General features: G+C 42.4%; 2 protein-coding genes across 6 annotated transcripts in view; both read left to right on the top strand.

Moving 5' to 3' along the window:
* Positions 1-18,557, top strand: part of SCUBE2 (signal peptide, CUB domain and EGF like domain containing 2) — a 50,342-nt gene extending 31,785 nt beyond the window's left edge. For 3 of the 5 annotated variants that reach the window (XM_083401730.1, XM_083401731.1, XM_083401732.1), the window contains 9 exons: positions 1,067-1,225; positions 1,581-1,784; positions 4,844-5,014; positions 8,723-8,890; positions 10,224-10,385; positions 11,608-11,805; positions 15,819-15,971; positions 17,524-17,603; positions 18,257-18,557. In XM_083401730.1, coding sequence (XP_083257856.1) covers positions 1,067-1,225; positions 1,581-1,784; positions 4,844-5,014; positions 8,723-8,890; positions 10,224-10,385; positions 11,608-11,805; positions 15,819-15,971; positions 17,524-17,603; positions 18,257-18,409 — 1,448 coding nt within the window. In that variant the 3' untranslated portion in view covers positions 18,410-18,557. The remainder of the gene's footprint in view (positions 1-1,066; positions 1,226-1,580; positions 1,785-4,843; positions 5,015-8,722; positions 8,891-10,223; positions 10,386-11,607; positions 11,806-15,818; positions 15,972-17,523; positions 17,604-18,256) is intronic. The other 2 variants (XM_083401734.1, XM_083401733.1) reach the window with 1 other exon arrangement.
* DENND5A (DENN domain containing 5A) overlaps positions 1-25,953 on the top strand; it is a 609,609-nt gene that overhangs the window by 98,038 nt on the left and 485,618 nt on the right. The window lies entirely within an intron of this gene.

The following is a 25,953-nucleotide window of genomic DNA, read 5'->3' as shown; positions in this document are numbered from 1 at the left end:
TCCGAGTTTGAAAATAGCTTCAGCTGCAGAAGAATCCAATGAGAGGAGTTTAAGATAATTTTTCTATAGTTTGATAGTCTACAATAATTTCTGTAGCCAGTCATAGGCAAGGCTGCGTGAGGGATGGTACAGTGTTAATGTCAGTAACTGGGTTGGAGCAAGGCTGCCCTGACCAATATTGGTCAGGTGAAGATATGGACTTTTGAGTCCAAGACGAAAGAGAATGGGGGCCGTGGCAAGAGTGCAAAATAGACAGGAACCTTTGCAGTCAGAATGTGTGCTTGTACATCAGGTGTGTAATGGGGAAGGCTTAAAGATTAGAAAGCATTACAGCTTAAAGAACCATGGCTGGAGAACTTCAGATTACCTATCAAGTTATGTTAACAGGGCAATTAAGGGGGAAGGGGGACATATGGGCAGTCTAAATGGAATCTGTCCCAAAGGCTAGTGATTATGTATGTGCATCACCAGGAAAAGTGTTGAATACATCTTGACTGACTTGATTTCTTGTTGATGCAGGGGTACACAGCTCAGCCCATGTTTGAGGTGCCACTGTTAATTTTTCCTGGATTAGTTTGCTGACAAGTGACACAGGAAATGTCTGGACTCCCAGACACGGTACCTAATCACAAGCCTAGGGCCACCTGGATACGTTTCCTTTCATTCGTAACACAAACGCAATATGTGAGCAAATGTTTAGAACTATAGCCATACAAATCTTCCTAGTAGCAAACTGACTGAGGTTCTGGCAGTCCAAGTTTGAACTTTTAATGGTGTAGAGCTTTGTCATAGCTGGTTTAAGTGTGTAAAAGGAACAATGGAGCTAATTTTCAATAAACTAATTTGGGCAGCAATAAGACCTCGGCACTGGTTTTAGTCTAATAAAATAGAAAATGTGTCCAAATACCAGACTGTACCATACACCATCGAGTGCAGTTGCTTGTCGTTTGTTAGCATCTGGAATGAATCATACAGCCCATAACCATTTTCTCGGCAACATTTATCAAGCCTTAGAAAGGCCCTACAGCATAGATGTCTCTTGCTTCCTTTAATTTTCTTCACACAGAGAAACATAATTCAGTAATGGAGAAGAACTTCTACTATGTAAATCTGACGTGCAGTTCTGGCAAGAGAACTCTTGGAGACCTCAGCAGCTTGAAGGCAGCTAGAGAAATGTTTATATCTGCAGACTTTGAGCTTGAAACAAACCAAAAGGAGGTGACAGGTTGGTTGGAAAGGAACCCACAATACAATTGAAAGATTATGGGTTTGAGGGAGCTTTGTTGCAGTTTGTTCCTTGATTTCTCTCTCTTTCACTTTCACCTTCATGCAAAAAGAAAAAAGTATCTCCTGTTTTAAAGCTTTAATATTCATTTCCCCTATGGTCAGAAAGCTACTATCACTAGATGTTCACCATTTAATTGCTGTCTGTTTTGGGTATATTGAAAAGTTTAACACAGAATAATGTATTGCCGTAGTTAATACAGTCTATCATTATTGCACTGACAACTCTTTTGAATCTAGTATTGTTGCACTTTAGTGCTTTCTGCTCTTGATCGCGACCACCTGTACCTTTCTAGAAACATGCAATCTGAGCTGTGCACGTAAGAGGACTGAGAAAAGACTTCGTAAAGCAATTAGAACGTTGCGGAAGGTGATCAATAAAGAACAATTCCATATTCGCCTGTCTGGTGTGAATCATGATGTGGCCAGAAAATCTGCCAGGGTGCTGGAAACACAAGAAGTCTGTGGCCTGGGTCAAAGGCATGTGGGCAGCAAATGTGGTGAGCACAGATGTGATCAGAAGCATTGATCTAACGCGTATGTAACAGTGACAGAAAGCTAAGAAAGACCAGAGTCTGGTGATACAGTGCAGTGGAATTCCCCCAGAGTGGAGCGTCTCGCAAAGTGCTGAGCGGGGAAACCTCACTTTGATTGGCTGTGGGTACAGATAACCCAAGTGGGGTGGAGACAGGAAAAAGAAACCATGATTTAGCTTTACGGGCATTAGCAGGAAGACGCCACCATGAGTCTTGGGCTCGCACATTTCTACCTTCCTCTTTTTTTCCCTTCCTGCACAGCTGAGAGGTGAGCTTCAACAGTGTTTAACTTCGCTTTCCATAAAACCTCATATGACCTTATGTATGGATCAGAAACTTTTCAAACTGCAAATTCTAGTCAGTTTCAGAGCAAGCCATCTTTAAACCATGAGTCATATATTAAACCACAATCTCTGATTTGTGCAACATGACAAGTGAGGATTAGTGGAAAGTGAGAATAAGTTCTGCTAAAGTCCTCATTGCGGCCAATTGCGGGGGAGATGGCAGGGGAAGTGTGTGAGCACAAGACTCAGGGTGACTCTTTCCTTTTCATTTCTGTAATGCTCAGCTGTGGCATCCAGTGGGCTGGCTGCATGAGGGCTAATAAACCTTGTGAATTGGCTGTATTTGTATCCTTCTGAACTCCATAAATTTAGAAGGGCAAGTGTTTCCCAGTTTTTACCCTCTCTATATTCATAAACGAATCTCCCCTTCACACAGTAAGTTGTTAACTGTTGCAAGTATAGGCATGTGAAGCAGACTTCACATGTTTAGTAAATCTGATGCTGTTATTTTAGGTTTTATTATCTATATTATGATGTTGTTAGGATGGTGTTTTCAGTGTTTGCATTTTAATGTTGTTTGATTTTAACTTCCATCATCAGCGCTGATTTTTAAAAAATTCTGTTACGGGGCACAAACGCGTCTTTCAGTCAGTCTTTGTTGTACTGTAAGCATATAAAGTGACACTTCACCAAAAGAACATTAACTTTCACTGTGGCTCAGTCTTATTTTTCCTTAAAAGAAGAAAAAGTGACACAAAGAACTTTCTGTTTAGAAATCCCCCCCCCTGCTGTTTTTTTCCGTGTATCTGATTCCCAACATCTTGCAACTTTCTTTCCTTTCAAATGAAAAGATCTTGAAAGAGGTGCTGGGGGAGAGGGGAATAAATTTTCCAAACCAGAGATAAATAGCTGGCTATTCTGCCAACCTGCTGCTTAAGGAATAATAGACTCAAGGCCTAACTCCTAATGCGCATAATTTACCCATATGACCACAGCTTGTGAACCAATAAACACCAACACAAAAAGATCCTAAAACAATACAGAGGGCTGCTTAGAAATAAGTTTCCATCTGGTTTTTGTGTTTTTCTTATAAAGTCAGGGCATGGCTCTTAGGGGAACAGTTAGTTGTGGATCACGACCTCTTTTATGAGGCTCACCTTTTTCCATCATGGAGACACTATAGAGTTTGTCCATGGCATCAAAATCTTAAAGGCCAAAAGTATTGAATAGAGTGAAAGAGCCTTTAAATGTCCTTATAACTACTATTCCTGGCTCCCTGGAGTTGCCTTTCTCCCCCTCTTTCTTTTGCATCAGAATAGCTTTCACTTTTTCAAAGAGTTGCAGTGATTAAGAATAGGATTTTAATGGTCACTGAAGACAAACAAAGACAGTGGTTATAGGAATGAATCCTGCTGAAGGCAAATGGTTCTTCAGCTCATTTGAAGGAAAACAAGCAGGTTGTGGGGAAATAAAAAGCAGGCAAAGAAAGCTTGCTGAATCCTTGATGTAGTGCCATTATTTCCAAGTCGTTGCTCTTTGTTGTGAAAACAGACTTTTTTTGTACTGTGTGGCACACCTTGTGCTTTATTCTGTGGGACTAAAACTTTGCAGCTTAATTTTTAAACTAATATTTGTACAGAAGAATTTAAGGCTGCGGCGACATTTTAATTTCAGTTTTTGCTCCATACAGAGTGATCAGTTGTGCTTCAGTAGCTTTAGAAATGTGCACACTGACACATCCACCCTTTGATTTTCAGGGAACTGGACACATCATAGAGGATAACGTTTCACAAGCAAGCATTGACCTTAAATATTTCTGAAAAGACTTAGCTCATTTATAGTGTGGCCATTCTAATGAATGCTACATAAGGGTCTCTTTTAATAGGATGGAGATGGAAAGGGTTATATTTTACAGCCATGGAAAGAACTAGTAAGGACTATCTGACTGGGAACCAGTCCTCTGATAGGATACATAACTCTGCAAAGAATGGTCAGAAATATATAGTCCTTATTTTGAGGGGCGGGGAGGAGTAAGACAAGGAGATGGGCGGGGTGCTAATAATATAAACAAACAAACAGTTTTAGGTCTCTTTCCCAAACATACCAATGAGAGATTGTTTCTGCTGCTTCTGTTCAAACTATTAAATATGCAAAAGCCCAGACAGTAGCTGTGGATAGTTAGTCAAAGAACTTTGAAATCCCACTGATTTTGGCAAGAGAGGGTTACTCTACTTCCTTTCACTGAAGTGAAATTAAACAGTTGCCTTATACTTCAGTAGTCTGGTTAGCCAAGTATTCTATGCTATAATTATCCCAGAGAAGAGGAGCTTATCAATCAGTCCTGTTACCAGTTATTTAACTTGAAGCATTTTCACTGACCTATGGTTCTGCCACAATCAGAGAGCAAAAAGACTTAAAGTCCATGTAAGCCAACCCCTCACAAAGCAGGACAATCCATTTGTGTTTCTGTAGATGGAACAGAACAGATGATCAAGCCTTTACTTGAGGGTCAATTTTTCTATCTATAGGGAAAGTAGAAGCCTTCCCCTGTATGTGACCAGACAGAAAATTTACTTCCTGACCCTAAATATGACCATGAGGCACACAGCATGAAAGAAACATCCCAAAGTAAAAAATAATGGGACTCAATTCTCTGCCTCCTGGTATCCCCATTTCCACACATCCCATAGAAGATGATCACCGATTCATTGTTGCTGACAGTTTCTCTTCTCTTCTCAGCTAGCTGCAGTGTTGGAACATACTACGATGGGGAGCAAGAAAGCTGCATTCTATGTCCGAATGGAACTTACCAAGACAATGAAGGCCAAATAACTTGTGAACCTTGCCCAAACCCACAGAATCCCGGAAACCAAAAAACAGCTGGAGCTCACAGTATATCTGAATGTGGAGGTGAGGATGTTGCACTTTACAGAGTCATGAACGCTATTGCTTCTTCCTCCTTGGTATGATTTGAAAGCACCCATTAGTTCAGCCTTCTTTTCTCACATGCCATGTTTACATTGGTTTGGACAGTGTCTGCACTGCATGTGTATGCAGGTTTGGAGTAGACAGCGATCAATATGTATATGGGTGTTGAGGTGTAGGTACATTTCATTACTGTACTCGCCTTCCCAGTATTGTCTGCACTGATGCATCTGGAGATAACATGGAATTTCTATGGAATGCAGCCTGAAGAGAGGTAAAGATGCCAGCTTCCAGTACATCCTTGCCATGTGCTTCTTTGATCAGTTTAGTATCAGATTCTTGCACCAGTTTGGGGGAAAGTGGAAATAAAGGAAAACTAAGGAACAGTCTTAGGTGGAAGGAAGATGACCCGTGCTGGCCATAACACTTTTTCCATTAATCTAAATTTGTCAACTGTTTTATGATACTTCAGACACTATAATCTGTGCAACATTCTGTATCTGGAAAATGTAGTTTACTAAGAGGAATAAGACCTTTCACTTTTTATCTCCTTTTTTTGCCAGACTTTTAGAACTGTGGGCAATGATAAAATATTCTCCTATACAGTTTATACATTTATGTCAACATGGTTTTAAAGTGTAGCTAACTAAGGATGCTATAGTAGCAGATTTCCTGCATTGGCAGAAATTACCTTTCAGTTTCCTCCCACATCTATGATTCTTTGTCATACCTTAACACATATGAGTCAATGTAGAGGAATATAAAATATAATAGAGAGGGGATCCTGTAAGAGCTCTCAGCTCTCCTAAGATAATTACTGATTTTCTTACATTATTTCTACAATGGCAAGATTTGCATTACCAAATTCCCCTGAAGTTCTGCTTTTAGGAAATATCCAGGGAGCAGTCAGGAAGAAAAAATATATTCAGAATTTAATTGTGGCACGCCCAGACTCTGGAAAAGATCAAACTGTGTCTGATGTCAAAAGTTGTCAAAAGTTGGTTAATAAGAATCTGGAATGTTGCACTTAGGGGGAAATGAGCAAGCTCTATTATATTAAGGGAGCTCAGAATTCCTTTGTATAAATAAAACTGCATCCTTTTATATAGAAGGATCACAAACATGAATTTGGTTTTGAGAAGGCGCTTCCTTCTGTTGGGAAAAATGTTTAGCATAAATATTTGAAGAGCTACAGTAGTGATAAATTCTGTATTTTTATTTATATACTTTTCTTGTGCTTATATATGCTTAATATATTATGAATAAAAAGGTCATTCACCAATTATTATTAATAAGAAAAAGGAAGGCTTGTTTAAAATGTTTCTCTGGCATTCTAAATTTCTGTGCTCCTGGGAGTTTATGGCAAGGAGATGCGGTCAGTCATGAAGTTCTCTACTCTAAAGTACAGTGGTACCTCAGGTTACATACACTTCAGGTTACATATGCTTCAGGTTACAGACTCCGCTAACCCAGAAATAGTACCTTGGGTTAAGAACTTTGCTTCAGGATGAGAACAGCAATCGCGCAGTGGCGGCGCAGCAGCTGCGGGAGGCCCCATTAGCTAAAGTGGTGCTTCAGGTTAAGAACAGTTTCAGGTTAAGAACAGACGTCCAGAATGAATTAAGTTCTTAACCCGAGGTACCACTGTATAGTAGTCTCCAGAAATTTTCTACAATATGATGTTTTAGGATAATGTAGTTTGCCTCTTTATTGATAGAGCAAATGGATATTGGTAGCTGAGGTGGCACGTCTTAAAACTCTCATCACAGAACAAAAGAAGAAATCCATATCCATTAGATAGTTCACATTTTAACAGCTCTGTAGCATTCAAACTTGTATGTAACATGCATTGGCTATATTTACAACCTCAAAAGAAAAAGTGTTGGAGGAAAAAAAATGGGTTTTTGATGTCATGACCTACGGGTCAGTATTTAAGCATGCAATTTTCTTTCTCCCTTGGTGCATTAAGCGCATACAGCTCCATGCTTCTTCTTTATTCAGAAGCCAAGGCGGCACTCCCTATTAAACTCAGTTCATTAGCTGTAAACAAAATTCCTCATCCCTGATCATGACCAGTTAATGCCTTATTTGCTGCAAACTTAAATAACTTGAAATGATGCCAGGGCCAATTTAACCCCCCCCTAACAAAAACAACCATTCATTGAAGTGATTTATCAGAGCTATAAACCAAAACTAACAGCCTTAGTTTTACCAGCTCTTTAAAAGGACAGAACTTCACAGCTTAGCCAAACAGCTGCAGCAGTAATCCCATGTCTTGCAGAACAGTTTTAATCATTTGGCCTGCCATGGCAATCAGCTTGCTGCAAGTTTGGAAGACATATTGCTTGGAGATTTACATAAAGAAGCTGCAGAGGATGGATATGTGTATATAATCAGTTCCAGTAGGTTAGCTCGGTCTGTATAGTATATCGGTACCAAAGCAGTTTAGGAATGGAGGAGATAATGCTAAAGGCTCAGTGATAGGGCCTGCACCTAATTTTTTTCTACATGGCTTATTAGACATTCCATGACTTTGTCTGAAAGGTACGTTGCATGGGGATATGAAAGGTACATGAAGAGGTCCTATTCCTCATAGTAGCCTGTTCTGGTGCCTGGGTGCAGGTGGGGAGGAGAGAGGGGTCACTGGGTTCTATTTTGCCTGACAGAATTCCTCTGTATGTGGGTGCTGTACCCATGGTAAAGTGAAGGCATTTCTAATACTTTGATTAGTAATGCCAGTCTAGTTCAGAAGTGTGCTTTACAGACTCTAAAAGGAGGCTTTTCAACTATCATGAAAACCCTGCATTTTCTCTTTGCATTTGGACTTTCCATTTCTGGAAGGATAAATTCACAACGTAGTCAGTTAAGTGGATTTGGATTTTGCCTTAATGGAACATCATAAAGTTATTAGTACTTTCTAAAAAGAAATACAAGAATTAGCTATGGATCTACAATGTAAAAGAATGGCAACTGCTGATTTCTAGTTCCAGGATTAGGTAACTCAGAATTGGATGCATGTCAGTGGCCAGATGATGACACCTATTTAGCTGCAAGTTCCTATTTTTATTTTGAACTGCATTTAGTTCAGATTTTTAATAACTAACATTTTCTATCTTGGCAATAGGACTTTCCACCAACTGAGGCTCCAGTATATTATAGGCTTGCCAAAAAATTCATGGCTTATAGCAGTGGTTTTCAACCAATGTGCTGTGGCACCCTGGGGTGCCTTGAATGGTCAGGGGTGCTGCGACCAACACTGGCCTCTGTCCCTCTTTCTTTCCTTCCATCCCTCCTCTGATGCCCTCTTGCATTTCTGCATCCCAAAGGCTTGCACAGTTGTTTGCTGCAGCGGCCTTGGCTACAAGCTCCCTAGGTGAATGGTGCCTCTGGGGCTGACCAGGGGGTGCTACCCAGGGCCCTGTGGGGCAGTAGGAGAAGTCACCTCTCTTGAGAGGGCAGCTCAGAGACTGGGGGGTGCAGCTGCAGCTGCCCAGAGGACTCCCAAGGAGAGGAGGCTGAGGGAACAATCCATAAGGGTGTTCAAAAAAGGGTGAGAGGCTGCCAGCTCTGCAGGCAAGAGGTGACATAACTGGGCTCCTGAGCCCCACAGGGTACCACAGAAAGAATGCAGTTGGTCAAGGGAGCCGTGGACTCTGGCTTACAGTAATGTATATTCTCTCCTCTCTCCCACAGGACAGTGCTCACCAGGTGAATACTCAGTTGATGGATTTAAGCCTTGTCTTGCATGTCCTTTGGGGACATATCAGCCTGAGCCAGGTCGAACATCTTGTTTTACCTGTGGTGGAGGTTTGATGACAAAACTTACTGGTGCAACAGTGTTTCAGAATTGTGAGACTAAAGGTAAGAACCACGGATGCACGAGGAACATAGGCAACCAGACTTTTCATTTCCACCTTTTAAGGGTGAAAGCATTCCTTTCAACTGCAAATATTAAAGTTGGAGATCTAGTCTATTCATTTACTTAGAATACTGATCTTGTTTAATAGCCAAAAGAAGTGCTCATTCTCATAATAAAACTCACATTCACATCCAGTGTCAGGAGGAACATGGTGTCGCCATGGTGGTAATAGCCGTGTCTTAGATAACCTCATTGGCTGCGATGCTGCCACTGTGCAAAGCAGGTGACATTTCCTGCCCTAGACCTTGGTATCACCTTCAGGCCTCGCTCTGATAAGCAGCAGAGCCGCTGATAAGCTCTGAGGCAAGGGCTGAGTGGGGCTGAGCAGCTGGAAATCACTCAAAGCATGCTGGAGGCAACTCCTCCCTTTTCCATTCATACATAGGGCAGGGACTAATTGGAAAGAATATATTCAAGCAGGATAGACTAATCCTCAGGACTTTTTCCTATATCAAGAGTGGGAAACCCGACACTGTCCAGATGTTGGGACTCCACCTCCCAGCACCCTTAGCCAGCATGAACAATGGGAAGGAATTAGGGGAGTTGTAGTTAAGGCTGTGTGGGACGTGGGTGGCACTGTGGGTTAAACCACAGAGCCTAGGACTTGCTGATCAGAAGGTCGGCGGTTCGAATCCCCGTGACAGGGTGAGCTCCCATTGCTCGGTCCCTGCTCCTGCCAACCTAGCAGTTCGAAAGCACGTCAAAGTGCAAGTAGATAAATAGGTACCGCTCTGGTGGGAAGGTAAATGGCATTTCCGTGCGCTGCTCTGGTTTGCCAGAAGCGGCTTAGTCATGCTGGCCACATGACCCAGAAGCTGGACGCTGGCCCCCTCGGCCAATAAAGTGAGATGAGCGCCACAACCCCAGAGTTGGCCACGACTGGACCTAATGGTCAGGGGTCCCTTTACCTTTACCTTTAGTCAAGGCTGTAGGTTCTCCAACCCTGCCCTACCTATATGGACTTCACTTTCTTAAAGGAATTGCATGCATACCCCACACATATACCTTCTTGTGTGGTGAATACATATTTATTTTGCCAGATTCAACATGCACTGAAACTTCCTGCTAAGTGATAGATGCCCACAGTGTGAACTCCCAAGTGAAATTAGCATATACATTCTTCATCTGTGGCAGTGTGCATGTCAGATGTACGCAGTTTTTCTGTGCAGAAAATTAGTCTTGGATGAAATGTCATTCAGTGGAATGGCTGCAGTTAATAATGTCACAGCTTACCAAAGCTATTGTAGCATGTTGCTTTTTCACCTTCTTCTACAGTGCAGTGCTCACCTGGTCATTTCTACAACACTACAACACATCGTTGTATCCGCTGTGCTGTTGGAACATACCAGCCTGAGTTTGGACAGAATTACTGCATTTCATGCCCTGGAAACACAACCACTGATTATGATGGATCAACAAATGTAACTCATTGCAAAGGTAAATATTGATAATCTATGTTGCAGTCAGTCCAAAATGAAAGGACGTAGTACCAACTGCAGTGGGGATAAATGCTATCTTCCTTAAGTGAGCAGAAGCCATATCCCCACCCAACAGCAATCACTCCTTGTTAGCCATATCCTGCTTTGGGATGTAGGCTTTCCTAACCTGACTTCATTGCTTTCTTTGGTGTCAGTCTCCAACAGCCTCTGCTTCAGTTGTGCCAAGTTCTAGGCCCTAAGCCTAAGGCAATTCTTCCAGGCCAGGCTTTATTTAACCACTAAACCAGCCTTTCCTGAACTGATGCCCTCCAGATGTTTTGAACTACAACTCCTATTGTCCGTGACCATTGGCCATACTGGCTGGGGCTGATAGGAGTTGTAGTCCAAAAATCTGAAAGGACACTAGGTTGGAAAAGGCAGCTGTAAATGCCTCCCAGATAATACCAATTTCCTGCTTTTCCTGCCATTTATTTCCACAGACAAAGCTGTAGTGTATATGGATTTTGCTCCTTTGTTTTTAGTCATCTTGAAGCAGCTACTCAATAAAAATGGTCTAAGGAATAAAAGATATGCATGATTCCTAGATAGCAGCCAAAGTAATTGCATCAGTTGTGATTGCTGCTGGTGGCATTGCACAGGTGTGAATATTGCTTTCCCCTCCGCCTTGGCTATGGGTAACATACAGTGGTACCCCGCAAGACGAATGCCTCGGAAGACGAAAAACCCGCTAGACGAAAGGGTTTTTCATTTTCCGAGGTGCTTCGCAAGACGGATTTTCCAAAGGGCTTGCTTCGCTAGACGAAACAGCCCTGCCTCTCCTGTCATGGTGACGGTTGCACGCTCGCTTCCCCGCTCCTCCGGCTCCCTCCCACTTTCCTGCTGACGGCTCCTCCGGCTCCCTCCCACCTTCCGGCCGACCTTCCGGCTGCCTCGCGCCGCTGCCCACCGCCCTCGCGCGCTCCCCTCGGGAGCTGTTGCCGCCAGCAGCCAGCGCTGCAGCCGGAGTCGCGCTCCTGAGCCCCGCCGCCCTCCAGCAGCCGCGTCGCGCGGTGTCCACAAGGCGCGGGTGAGTCCAAGGACCGGCTGCGGCAGCTGCCCTGCTTCTCTCCACCCCTCCCCGCCGTGGTGCTTCACAAGACGAAAAAACTCGCTCTACGAAAAAACTCGCAGAACGAATTAATTTCGTCTTGCGAGGCACCACTGTATTTCCTTTTTTCCAGACAGGCACTGTGGTGGTGAGCTTGGAGAGTTTACTGGATACATTGAATCCCCAAACTACCCTGGAAATTATCCTGCAAACACAGAATGTACTTGGAGTATAAATCCTCCTCCTAAACGCCGCATCCTGATTGTGGTTCCGGAAATATTTTTGCCAATAGAAGATGAATGTGGAGACTACCTGGTGATGAGAAAAAGCTGTAAGTTAAACTAGGTTTCCGTGTCAGGTATATGAATGTATTTTTCCTGATGCATCTTTGCTACATTTTGTCTGTGCCTAAGCAAGTGTTGTGAAAATCTAGCTCTAAAATGTAGTATAACAGCCTTTTAAACAATACATTCCACCCATTATGGGTGAAACACACACACACCACCGATCAGACATATTTTAGATTTAGTGGGGAACTATAGTGATTTGTGGTGGGTGGAGGAGGTAGGGAATTCATCTTATTTTTTTACACAAACATGCTTGCCTTTCATGGGGTGTACATCTGCCAGCTGGTTGAGTGGAGCCAGAGAGCAAATGATCTGCTGATGGCTGCAGTCACAAGACCACTAAGTCCTAAGATGAATGGGCTTTTGGCAGCAGCAAGCAGAGTCAACCATTGAAAATGACTGCTTTTGTAGAATGGTTCATGTGGGAAGAAAAATAAGTATCCCTGCGACCTACGTGTGTGGGGTGAATAACGAAAGAATTGGGGTGCCTGAATTCAAAATGCAGGGCTAAATTCAGTCTCCAGCGGGAGTTCCAAGTAGCAGAGTTTAAACTCACCAAGTCAAGCAGCACAGTGAAGTGTTAGGAATGTAGGCTGTTAAACTTTTTGCAAATCCAGTTTAGTTCGAAGTTTGTGAAGTGAAGTTTAGTTTAGTTTGTGAAGTGGTTCCTTCTTTCTACCACCCTTTGCATTGAACAGACTATATATACACTGTTAAGTAAGTTTTAAATGCTTTTCTTACAAAACATTCGAAAGGTCAGATTCATGCATTTATCCAAGCAGCAGCAAGGAAAACATAGGCAGAATATTCTTGAATAAAAACATTCTGTTACAAGCTATGGAAAGAAAGGGAACAGGAAAAGAAGGCTTTACTTCCTTTCTCTTTGGAGAAGGAGCATGACCTAGCTGAGTCTAGGAATCTAGCTCTATTGTAGTAACCCCTTAAGCACTCATGCATATTTGTGTTTGGCAGCAATTTCCCACTATTTAGCCCAGGCATAGGCAAACTCAGCCCTCCAGATGTTTTGGGACTACAGTTCCCATCATCCCTGACCACTGGTCCTGTTAGCTAGGGATCATGGGAGTTGTAGGCCAAAAACATCTGGAGGGCCGAGTTTGCCTATGCCTGATTTAGCCTTTGCAAATCTAACCCCCCCCCCCCCGCCACTCTCCATGCTTGTAGCAGCTTTCAATCCACCAGCTTCTTGCTGCCGCTAGTTTTGTTGAGCTCAGGAGATCCTGAAATGTAGTGGCCTTACAGCACTGATAGCATGCCTTTCCATTCAGTGGGGATACTTTGGCTATGTAGACATTAGCTCCCCCCCCCCCCCCCGCCCAGCAGCATTTCATGCTGCATTTGCACATTGCTATACACACCAGAGGGGGCATTACCTGTTTGGTTTCCTTAATGCATGCAACTCCCCAACTCCTATTCATGAAGCTGTGATCTGTGCTTGTGCAACAGTTGTTTCAAATTTTCACACCTCAGCTAAACTGCGGAGTGAGAGTGGCTTCTGTTTTCAAACTGAATGGAAGCTGGTTTGAGGAGAAATGCATTAAACAGTATTTCTCAAGAAACTACAGGAGAGATGGATTGTGGCTAATGTCATGTGTGCACAGCTTCAGACACCTGCAGCAGGAATGCACAGCCTTAGTATAACTTACTAAAAACAATACCATTGTTTTTGGCATTAACTAAGTTTCATATACACATCCAAGAGCAGCCTTTCTGAATGTACTGTACTCAGCTAGCATTTAGGGAGGCATAGAAGATTTTACTCCTGCTGAATTAAGTGAGTTTGGAAATAATATGATATTTTTACTGCTTCAGTCATGGCTTGCTACATGCTGGGCCTGTTCTTGTTGATTCAACACTTCATTTTCTTGTGCTGATGGCTTGGCACAGCTCCTAGGCAATAGATCTTTAAAAGCTAAAAATAGCATGTTTATGGAGCCAAATTGTATCTTTGGAGTGTAATCTTGACGTGTGCTTTGCCAATGACCTCAACAGAGCCAAAGGTTCCCTTATGGTGCATTGAAACAGGAATATTGATTGCAAACCTGAATTCTATTATACCACCATTTCTGTACTGTTCCTTCTAATACTACCTTTAATAATAAACACTTATATTTCGCTTTCAGTTGCCCAAGGTGTTCACATGCATTATTTAGTTGCAATCTTTACAAAAACCCTGCATTTTATTATTTCCTCCATACTGAAAATTATTCCTCTTGTATTGTAGAATGGGTAAGAACTGCGTTGAGAGAAAATAGCTTGGCAAAAGCCACATAGCACATTCAAAGCAGAGTCAATATTCCATCTAGAAGATTTGTTCAGTTTCTTAGCTTCTATGCAACCCACAAAGCAGGGCATTAAGCATGCGCTTGGGATAGGTTTTGCTACTGAACAAAAAAGGATTTAGTGTTCTCTTTTCCTTGTGCAATGAGCTAGTTTATTATTATTTCAAAAAAATTATATGCTGCTTGTGTTCTTTTAAAAAAAACACCTCAAAGCAGATGATGGTGATGATGATTATGTATTTTTTGTTTTTTATCTATTTTATGTTGTGAACTATGGATGTGGGGTAGTATACAAACATAACAAACAAACAAACAAACACAAATAAATAATAAAAGCATAAAACGATAAAATCAAGAAAAAAATCACAGTACTTTAAAACATACAAGAAGTGAAAATACTAAAAAAAAAATCACACCAAATTTAGAGAAGTAATGTGTTTGAAATGTACGGTTTTTTTTATTATTATTTGTATTTATTGTCAGATTGTCAGCAAAACCATAGACTTGTGATAGGAACCCAGGAGAATTGGAAAGCTGCTTAGTGCTCCAGTGTTGAGGCGTGGTCCATCTTTCTTCATTGAGATATCCCACTCAATAGCTTTTTCTGTTGCAGCATGCGGTGGGGGTGTTGTTCCTAGGCTGGAGGTGGCAGTTCCCTGGAAACATTGCCCACAATGCTTTTAAACCATCTGGAAGTAATGGGAGGGACATATGAGGGTGTCAGGGGTTCAGGAGCAGAGTCACTGGAGAGGGAAGAAACAGAGAGCGAGGGGGAGGAGTCGGAAGGAAATGTCAGCGGCGACAGTAGTCCAAGATCTCTGAGTCTCTCCAGTGACTCGGAGGATTCACAGAAAGGGGCCCCCATGGTCAGGGCAAGGGGAGTGCCCAGGGGGACACCTCGGGAAGAAGGGGACTCAGAGAGTAGCAGCTGGAAATCCGGACCAGCGTCCCCCCCAGGGTGCAGTAGGGGGGAGGAGTCCAAGGCATCGGGATCAGGGAGCGCGCAGGCAGAGGGAGAACGTGAGGCAGGAGTGGCCACACCCTCGTCAGGGAGCGAGGAAACGGTCATCCGGAAAGTAAAACGCGCGCGCGCGCCAAGTTCAAATGTACAGGAGGGCGGCAAGGTGGGCAGCCCGGGTAAGGAGCCAGGTCCTAAAGCCCGCCGAAGAGAGGGGGAGGAGTCAGAGGGGTCTAGCTCCGCGTCGGAAGAGTCCAGGAGGAATGAGACCCCGGGGGGTAGTAAGACCCAGAGGAAGAGAGAGAGAAGGAAGAGGTGGAGTAAGATTAGAGTCTTGAACTGGTGCACGGGGGGTGGAGATCCAGACAGAGCTTCGCCGGTCTAAAGTCCAGACGTAGGGCTGGGACGCTGAGACTTGTAAATGGAGACTATTCTTCAATAAAGACTTTGATACTGTACTATCGGCTAGCGTTGGTCCTTGGTGAGCTGGGACCCGGAGCCAGCCCTGACAGAGGGTATGACATGTAGCCATCAAGTAAATAAACTGCCCTTTACTAGGATGGATCCTAGCAATGGAGAAGCAGAAAAAAAAACTTCAGGGCAATTCATGTTGGGGTGATGGTAGATAGTTGGGTGGGTTGGTGAGAAGAGAATAAAAGAAAAGTATTTTGTTGTTCAAAAGAAAAATCCTAAGCTAACAGGTGTTTGATACCTTCCTTTTGTCCATTTTGTTTTGAAGCTTCGTCCAATTCTGTGACCACATATGAAACCTGTCAAACCTACGAACGCCCTATAGCTTTCACTTCCAGGTCTAAGAAGCTCTGGGTCCAGTTCAAGTCCAATGAAGGAAATAGTGCCAAAGGATTCCAGGTCCCTTATGTAACATACGATGGTAAGGAAACCTTAAAAACTGCTGGAACTAAAGTGTGGGTGTTTAAATGTGTAAATTTGTGCTTTTACTTTCCATCTCAAAGTCTGGGAGTAGGGGATATCAAAATTTTATATAGGTAGAATATTTTATATAAGTGAATTTTTATGTGTCAGGTAAGGACATGCTTCCACACAAAATAACATGGGTATTGCCCATGTCCCTTATGAGATTAAATGTGAAAATATTTTGAAGATGGTAAGGGGTGGGGGACAGATGTCTGTTGGGGGTATAACTCTCAAATTGTATCAGATTTTGTCTTTTATGTGCCAGTTCACATTTTTACACAAAATTGTATATTTGTGTATTTGAGACAAGTTAGGCTCTGAACACCTCCAAGTTGCTTTGCTGCAATGTAGGTTTTATTTTTTGATTTAGGAAAGCTGTAACTGGTTTATTGCTGTATCCCAAGAAGTGTCTTTTCTCATAATGGTACAAATGGCTTCACAGTTTCTACTTTGAAGTTGAATTTGGGACTAATCAGTGTTTCAGGCAGATGCAGAGAAAATTGGAAGTTTCATCTTCCTTGTACGTCCAATCTCTTTGACACAATTTTCCCAAGCTACCCTGGGGTAACAATCTGATGTGATTATGGCATGATGGATTCCAAAGGCCTGCAAGTGCAGCACTTAAAGGCCTAAATCCTTTGGCTTTGCTGCCAGTCAGTGGCAACTTAACCACCTTCCTTAGCTGGAAACAGGATTTGTTCCACATTTTTGAAACCTGATTTCCATCCTGAAAACACGCCAGTGGAAACAGGCTAATACGTTTGATACCAAAATAGTAAATGCTGTTTGCTTATTATACAAAAAAAGGGAAAGGGAAAAAAGCAGGAGTGTTGTAGGCAGATTTTAACAGAAAGAGTAGATTTATTTAGCAAAGCTGTATTTGAAGTTTGCCACATAGCCAGCATTTATATATGTCTCCAAGGCTGCTTATAATTCTGCCATGGACCGATTACTGTACATACTCGAATATAAGCCGACTTTTTCAGCATATTTTTTATGCTGAAAAAGCTTCCCTCGGCTTATACTCGAGTGAGGCAGGCGGCGGTGGAGGGACGAGCTCTTTCGGGCTGCTTGTTCTTCCTCCCCCGCTGCTGTCACCACAAGGTTTGTAGTGTGGTGAACCGGCTTATACTCGAGTCAATAAGTTTTCGCAGTTTTTTGTGGTAAAATTTGGTGCCTCGGCTTATATTCGGGTCAGCTTATACTCGAGTATATAAAGCAGGTATGGAACACTTTGTCTCTTTGTCTAAACAGTATAGTTTGTTTCTTGAAGGCTGTTTAGAATAGGTATTAAATCTGCTAATCTGAAAATTGTAGTCTTGGTTATAGATGGTTATAGTACATTCTGTTTGGGAGCATTTTCAGCCAAAGAAAGGGAAATGCTCCCAGAGTGACTTGCCAAAAGGAGTAGTAAGTATCCCTCCTGTTCAGCCTAGAGATACATGTATGTGCTGCTGATGTAACTCAAATGAATATTTGCAAGTCATGTGTGTGTGTGTCTCCAACAGAGGATTATCAGGAACTAATAGAAGACATAGTCAGAGATGGTAGACTGTATGCATCAGAAAATCATCAAGAGATCCTTAAGGTAAACTTGCTCAGTTAATCTCCTGAAAGAAAACATCCCCTCATGAGTGACTGCTGTTTGTGAAAATAAAGGTTTAATGGTTTTTTACAATCTACTGTGACAGAGAGGAAGCTTAACAGGAGGAGGATCAGCAGGCATATCTCCTAAACAAGAAGCAACATGCTGCTATCCCTCTATTCCCCAAGAACCAAAACTAGTCTGAAGGGAGTGGTGGAGGCAATGTTGATTCAAGATATGTTGATAACTGATGCAGTAAACATGCAGTGTATATGTTAAATAACTGACAATATGCTACCTATTAATATTGCCATAAATTGGCTACCTGAAACTGCTGTCTCAGCCTGCTGCCTAATAGTAGTGCTGATGGCAAATGCTGATGTTTCTAACGTGAACTTGAGCATTAGTAATTGCCTAGCAATCATACGTGCCTTCTGTTCCAACTTCTGTAAGCACAGGAATGATGATAGCAATGATACGTGGGTAACTTGGCCTAAGCCTTAGCATTTTGGTGGGTTGCACTTTGAATTACAGGAAATAGGAAGGTCCTTTACCTTAATATGTAATAGAAACTGAACCAAGAATTGTGCTTGCACTATTTTCCCCTCAAACTACAATATATTAAATGACAACTGAGTTCTTTCTTACACTTTCAGGATAAGAAGCTGATAAAGGCATTGTTTGATGTCTTGGCACACCCACAGAACTACTTCAAGTACACAGCACAAGAGTCCAGGGAGATGTTTCCAAGGTCTTTTATTCGATTGTTGCGCTCTAAAGTCTCCAGATTTTTGAGGCCTTACAAATAGTGAACGCTATATTTTGAAAACTTAAAAAGTTACTGGCTGTACAGCAGATTTGTTTTGTATTCTCTAAGATGGGGAAATTTTCAGGAAGCTGCCCAGTCAGTTGTATACAGTGTGTAAATTTTTTTTTATTAAAAATATAATTATTTCATTGCCATCTGTTTTATTTTCTGCCATTACATTACCTACTGCAGGGGTAGCCAACATGGTGCCCTCCAGCTGTTGTGGAGTACAACTCCTACCATCAACTAACCTTTGGCCATGTAGGCAGGGTCTGATGGAAGTTCGTAACATCTGGAGGGCACCATGTTGGCTATCCCTGATATACTAGTAGTTATGAATGAAGGTTGCAAGTGGTTTGTTCCTTTTTATATATAATAATATTGGTCCTATGATCTGAGCGCAGGGCGCAGGTGGTGCTGTGGGTTAAAACACAGAGCCTAGGGCTTGCCGATCAGAAGGTCGGCGGTTCGAATCCCCGTGACGGGGTGAGCTCCCGTTGCTCGGTCCCTGCTCCCGCCAACCTAGCAGTTCGAAAGCACGTCAAAGTGCAAGTAGATAAATAGGTACCACTCCGGCGGGAAGGTAAACGGTGTTTCCGTGCGCTGCTCTGGTTCGCCAGAAGCGGCTTAGTCATGCTGGCCACATGACCTGGAAGCTGTACGCCGGCTCCCTCGGCCAACAAAGCGAGATGAGCACCGCAACCCCAGAGTCGGTCACGACTGGACCTAATGGTCAGGGGTCCCTTTACCTTTACCTATGATTTGAGCAGCTTTCTTGAATTTTAGAAATCTTCCCTTGTTTTCCCACAAGAGGGCACCATGGTGCATCAGTTTAAAAGTACAACTAAGCAGTTTCTATTATTATGTCTCCCAGGACCAGTTTAACAAGGATAGCATTCAAACATTGGAGAGGGGAGAAGAGCTTTCTTCTTGTGACAATACACTTGTTGTCAGCTTTTGTTGGGCCTTTTTCCTCTAGTCAACTATAAAAAAAAAACATTCTACCAGATATTTGCTATATAAACACAGAAATCCATTAATTTAATTGAAATCTCTTCTTACCTGGCTTTATGTTGTTTGTGAATCTGAGAGTGATGAAAGTTTGTAGGGGGGAGCTCTAATATAACCTGCTACTTCCTGCAAATCCTTACTTTTGCCCTCCCCATGTGTTACACACAGGTTGGGCACTGAAGCACTTAATTAGAAGTGGGGCTGTGCTGCTGGCCCTAGCCACCCCCCCCCCCACACCTGATCTAGCCCTACCTCTGAACATCAAGTGTGCACACACAAAGAGGAAATCCTACAGCTGCTCTCAAGTAGGGATTCCTCTTCAGACATCCTCACTAGGACTCTGGGCAGAGCTAGCCTGGGCACACAAGAGCAGAGCAGCCCCATCCCTCTTTCAATGCACGTGTGTAAATCCATGAATAGGACCTTTATTTTCAGCGTTATTAATTTGGCTACAAACAAGCCTGCATTTTTAACATGCGTACTGGAATCAAATTGAGAAAGGAACAAAAATGAGGGTGTGTACACACTGCAATTCCAGTGGAAAGGGCTAATGTAGAAGACACCTAGCTTTATATTAGGAGAATGGGCTGTGTCTATAAGCAAAGAGAGGTCTACCACCCAAGACCAGTGAGGAGGAAGGATCATATTCCAGGACTGACTGTTGACCTTTGATTTGATTTTGATTTAATATATGCATGCTGCTATTCAAACAATGATGTTGAGCTCAAAGCAGCTCATATAAATAAGAAGAATAAGCAAGCAACATTTCCCTCAATATAACTGTATCCAAAAGTACAGCAGCATATAAGTAAAGCAAAAAAACCACCATTTAATAAACAAGTAATGCAGGCAAATGTAAGCTCATTATAATTCAAAAATAACTTTTCCCAGGCAGCAGGGTTTTTCAAAAATTCAGCCACAAAACTGAGCTCAAAGTAGCAACAAAATTTGTTATCTTTTTTTCCTGCTGAGTTTGTTCCATAGAAAGTTTCCTGGATACCCATCCAGCCTTGTCTTTCCTTTTGTTTACTTCCAAAGGAACTTGCTTACAGGTAGGCCTAAGTTTACAAATTGGAAAATGCTGGTGGCATCCAGCTTGAAAACTAGTGCTATAAGATACTGGGCTCCCTGCTGTTGCTGTAGCAATTGTCACAATTTTGACTGCCACGTGGAACTTTTCATGGAGTGGAATGAGTTGTCCGTACTCAATTTTCCAGTTAATTTTAACACCTGAAATTTTAGAATTAAAAAACTGGATAGGCCACATCTCTCATTTTTTAGAAAAGGTCCCTCAACAGAACAACAGTTTCACCAAATTCCAGTACCTGGGCAGGTTCTTGTGGGACCATTTAGTCTCAAGTGGCATGGAGGGGATTCCTGAAGTGAAGTGAAGGTCATCAATTATCCAGCATTTCTAATGGTCCTAATAAATAATAGACAGGCCCGTGCTTACGATCTCATTGATGTGAGAAGGTAACTGTTAAGCCTCATCCAAGACAAAGGAATACACTGTCCTTGTCCTAGATGTGTTGATAGGGGTTGCAATTAGAGCTGCCAGGTTTTGAACTTACCCCTGTGGTGGTAAAACCTTTAGCAGTGGTTTTATCGGCAGGTGTTATCGGGTGAAGGCATTTATCTCCACATCATGAAAAGCTCCAGCAGCCGATTCCTGCAGATCAACCTGCAACTAAAGGGACAGAAACACATTAGCCTATATTTCCCCCAGTTTAGCTGGCAACCCCTAGTGCAGTTCACCAAACACTTGCTGTGTACAACTTCCTTTCATGTCAGTGAGGCTCATATGGCTCTCCCGGGCAAACTCCATTGAAATAAATAGAATACAGCAGCAGTACTTGATTATGCCAATACTGATGGAAGGCTTTGTGTACAAGCACAGACAATTTGGGAGGATTGAGCATGGGGCTAGCAGCTGTAATTGATTGTATTTAGGATTAGACCATTCTGTGCAGGGCAAGGCTATCTGGAGTAACAACCTCCAGTTTTAGGTTGCTTCTACACTAGAGCCTAATGGTGCTGCCAAAGCATTGCTTTTCCACAATTATCAAGAAGTGGAACAAAAACAAAAGGTTCCACACAAACAATTAGTCTAGGTTTGACTTCCCATATATTCCCAAGTAAGTCCTCTTAATCAAATATTCTCTGCAATTTTAACTACCATTGTCTTCCTTGAAAGTTCATCCAGCTTTATTGCTTTCTGAGGAGCAAAGATTATTTGGAAATAGCCTACTAATGGTGCCTTTGTTAATTGTCTGTTATGTCCTATCCTTGTGGTGTGGGTAATTTAGCCAAACAGAACTACTTGACGATATAAAATGGAAAGGAAGCCAATAATTGAAGCCTCCACCCCCCACAAGAACAGAAACTGGCATAGGGACAATTAACCGCAGCCGTTCAAGGGATAATTAATTCTAGTTACACTAATCAGGAAGAAATAAAAGGGTCTAGGAAAGGTTTAAAAGTATGACCCCTAAAAGCCTCCATAGTCCTTTCCTGTTCATGTTAGATAGGCTGCTGTTGCAACTGTGTTTTACCACGAAAAGCCTGTGTCAAAAAACACAGAAGATACTGGAATGCACAGGCTGACAATGGTGTTATCTGGATGCCCCGTAAAAAAGTGAGAGCACAAAGGATGGCAATTCTAGTGTAAAGGGGCTAATGTGAAAGTCACCTTAGGAAGATCTTTCCCCACAACAGTTTTCATTTCCCAAAGTTCTTTAGTTTCCGTGGTAACTTGTCTGTTGGATGGATGAACCTTTGGCCTGATCCAGCAGGACTCTTTCTTTCTAGTTTAAGAACCTAAGTAAAGAAAATAAAGACTATTGAAGTTTCTTTGATACTAGGTCCAAAAAAAGCTACAAATTCAGTACAATGATAACTGGTTAAACATAACATTACATGACATAAGAATAGCCTGCTGGATCAGACCAATGGCCTATCTAGTCCAGCATCCTGTTCTCAGAGTGGCCAATCAGATTCCTATGGGAAACCGGGGAGCAGAACATGATCAAAAGGGCCCTCTACCCTCCTGATGTTTCCAGCAACTGGTATTCAGAAGCCCAGGCTGCTTCCAGCTGTGGAGGTAGAGCATAGCCATCATGACTAGCAGCCATTGACAGCCTCCTCCACCATGAATTTGTCAACCCTCTTTTAAAGCCATCCTGCTTGGCGGCCATCAGTGCCTCTGGGGGGAGTGAGTTCTATAGTTGGACCATGTGCTGCATTTATAGGTACTTTCTATTATCTGTTCTAAATTTTCCAACATTCAGCTTCATTGGATGGCCACAAGTTCTAGTGTTATGAGGGTGAGAAACTTTCTCTAGTGTTTTTCTCCATGCCTTGCATAATTTTATAAATTTCTACCATGTCACCTATTACTTGCTATTTCTCCAAGCTAAAAAGTCTCAAGCGTACAACCTTTCTTCACAGAGGAGTCAGCCCCTTGATTAGTTTAGTTGCCCCTTTCTGAAGCTTTGCCATCTCTAAAATATCCTCTAAGAGACGAGGGGATCAGAACTGTACACCAAATAAGGTCACACCATATATTTGCATAACAGCATTATCCCAGTAGTGATATATGGAAGTGAGAGCTGGACCATAAAGAAGGCTGATCACCAAAGAATTGATGCTTTTGAATTCTGGTGCTGGAGGAGACTCTTGAGAGTCCCATGGACTGCAAGAAGATCAAACCTATCCATTCTTAAGGAAATCAGCCCTGAGTGCTCACTGGAAGGACAGATCCTGAAGCTGAGCCTCCAATACTTTGGCCACCTCATGAGAAGAGAAGACTCCCTGGAAAAGACCCTGATGCTGGGAAAGATGGAGGGCACAAAGAGAAGGGGACGACAGAGGATAAGATGGTGGGACAGTGTTCTCGAAGCTACCAGCATGAGTTTGACAAGCTGCGGAAGGCAGTGGAAAACAGGAGTGCCTGGTGTGCTCTGGTCCATGGGGTCACGAAGAGTCGGACACGACTAAACGACTAAACAACAACAACAATTATTATATTGACATTTTTATTTTCCTTTCCTTTCCTAATGATGCCTAGAATAGAATTTGGCTTTGTCATGACCACCACACACTGGGTTGACATCTTCATTGAGCTATATAACTATGACCCCAAGATCTCACTCCTGGTCCGACACCACCAGTTCAGACCCCATGAGCATGTATGTAAAATTAAGATCTTTTTGCTGCAACATGCATTCACTTTATTCTTGTTTACACTGAATTGCATTTGCCATTTTATTGCCTATTCACTCAGTTTGGAGAGGTCCTTTTGGAGCTCTTCACAATCCTTTTTTACTTTAACAATCCTGAACAATTTAGGTCATCTGCAAACTTGGCCACCTCACTGCCTGCTCCTAACTCAATATTATTTGCAAATACAGTGGTGCCCCGCAAGACGAATGCCTCACAAGACGGAAAACCCGCTAGACGAAAGGGTTTTCCGTTTTTCAATGCACTTTGCAGGACGAATTTCTCTATGGGCTTGCTTCGCAAGACGAAAATGTCTTGCGATTCTTGCGATTTTTTTTCGCTCCCCACCCCCTTTTTCTAAGGCGCTAAGCTGCTAATAGCCTTTTAGCAGCTAATCCGCTAATCCCTTAAGCCTTTAATAGCCACTAAGCCGCTAATAGCGCTAATCCGCTAATAGGGTTGCTTCGCAAGACAAAAAAACCGGATTCTTTTCGTCTTGCGAGGCACCACTGTAAGTTAAAAAGCACAGCTCCCAATACCAATCCTTAAGGGGCACCATTTTCTACTTCTCTCTGCTGTATCTCATTCCAAGGAAACTGAACCCTGGGTAAATGCCTGGAACCCTTGGAATCTCGCACTGTTTGGGGATTGGGGTGGTATGCAACAGAGTGTGTGTGTGTGTGTGTGTGTGGACACACAAACATCTACATTTTTATATCTACATTCTTAATACAAGATAGAAGGTATTTATGATGCAAATCATTGCACCATCTTTAAATATGCATATAGTAATTGTTGAGAAAGCATGAGGTTTATTTTATGCACTTAGCACAATATTTTGTACTATTTCTTAATGTATTAAAAATAAATTTAAAAATGATTTTCGTAAAGTGTAAGATTACCTACCTAGCTCCATTACTACACCAAGATTTATTGTATTTGACTGTTTTTAATACCACTGTGGCCTGTAATGCAATTAGAAAAGCTTTTCTATGGATGATGCAAAACTTCAAGGCCACCGAATTCTTCTTCATTTGCATGCTGAAATAGATGACACATTTACCCTTGAGCAGTACTCAAAAAGAAGGATTGCATTTTCATAGCACTCCTCTACCTCAGCTTTGATATAGCCACTAGTCCTGCTGCGAATAAGAGCTTATTGAACCTTTGCTAATGCGAGACGAGATGCAAGGCTTCTGTCCTATAGCTCTTCCTTTCTATTACATAAAAGAGAAAGCATCCATTTAGGGGGAGGGCTTTGTTTTTGCTGTTTTCTCTCCCTTAGCCCAGAGATGAGGTGAACAAACAAAGCATCTTTATTTAATCAACTGGCTAAGTGCCAAACGCCTCCAAAGGTGAAAAAGAGATTGCTTTTACCCTCAGAGTTCTGTATGCTTGTAATGATTCATTACATAATGGGCTATTCTAAAAAGAAAAGGGGCAGGACAAACCTCTCCTGTGTTTAAACTGCTAGGCCGCAGTTGCATTTTGGCCTTTGGGTGTCTGAATGAGAGTATAATTCCAAGCCTTGCGGTAGTTCCAACTCTACTTGGATGACCATCTTCAGAGGGAGTTTTGTTCAGCCCTGTGTGGGGTTCTGCAGGGTTCGATTTTATCCCCCATGCTGCTTAACAACTACATGAAATTGCTGGCAGGAGTCATCTGGAATTTTGGAGTCCACTGTCAAGAAAACGTGTACAGTGGTACCTCGGGTTACAGACGCTTCAGGTTACAGATGCTTCAGGTTACAGACTCTGCTAACCCAGAAATAGTACCTCGGGTTAGGAACTTTGCTTCAGGATGAGAACATAAATTGTGCTCCGGCGGCGCGGCGGCAGCGGGAGACCCCATTAGCTAAAGTGGTACCTCAGGTTAAGAACAGTTTCACGTTAAGAACAGACCTCCGGAATGAATTAAGTTCTTAACCTGAGGTACCACTGTACATTGATGATACACTGCTCTACCCTTCCTTTACACCTGCAGGTGTGGCACTGGCTGCACTAGACCCATGTCTGGCCTTGATATAGGACTGGATGAGAACAATTCCTTGCCTTGGCAAGGGTGGGAACAGAATCAAAACTAAAGGTGTGATCATGATACATTGCGAGGCTGGCTCCATGAAATTACTCTTAACATTCATATGTCAGGAATGGGAAACCTCCGGCCCGTAGCCCAAATTTCATAATATTATCATTATTAATATTATCATCATTATTAAATTAACATATCACCCTTCTACTGGTGATCACAGAGCAGTGTACAATATAAAAACACAAAAACACTTATACATACACACAAACAAAACAATCTCTCTCT

The sequence above is a fragment of the Podarcis tiliguerta genome, assembly GCF_965153285.1.
Source record: "Podarcis tiliguerta genome assembly, chromosome: 1".
Classification (NCBI taxonomy): Eukaryota; Metazoa; Chordata; class Lepidosauria; order Squamata; family Lacertidae; genus Podarcis; species Podarcis tiliguerta.
Note: the sequence above shows the minus strand (reverse complement) of the source record. Positions and strands in the feature narration are given on the sequence as shown.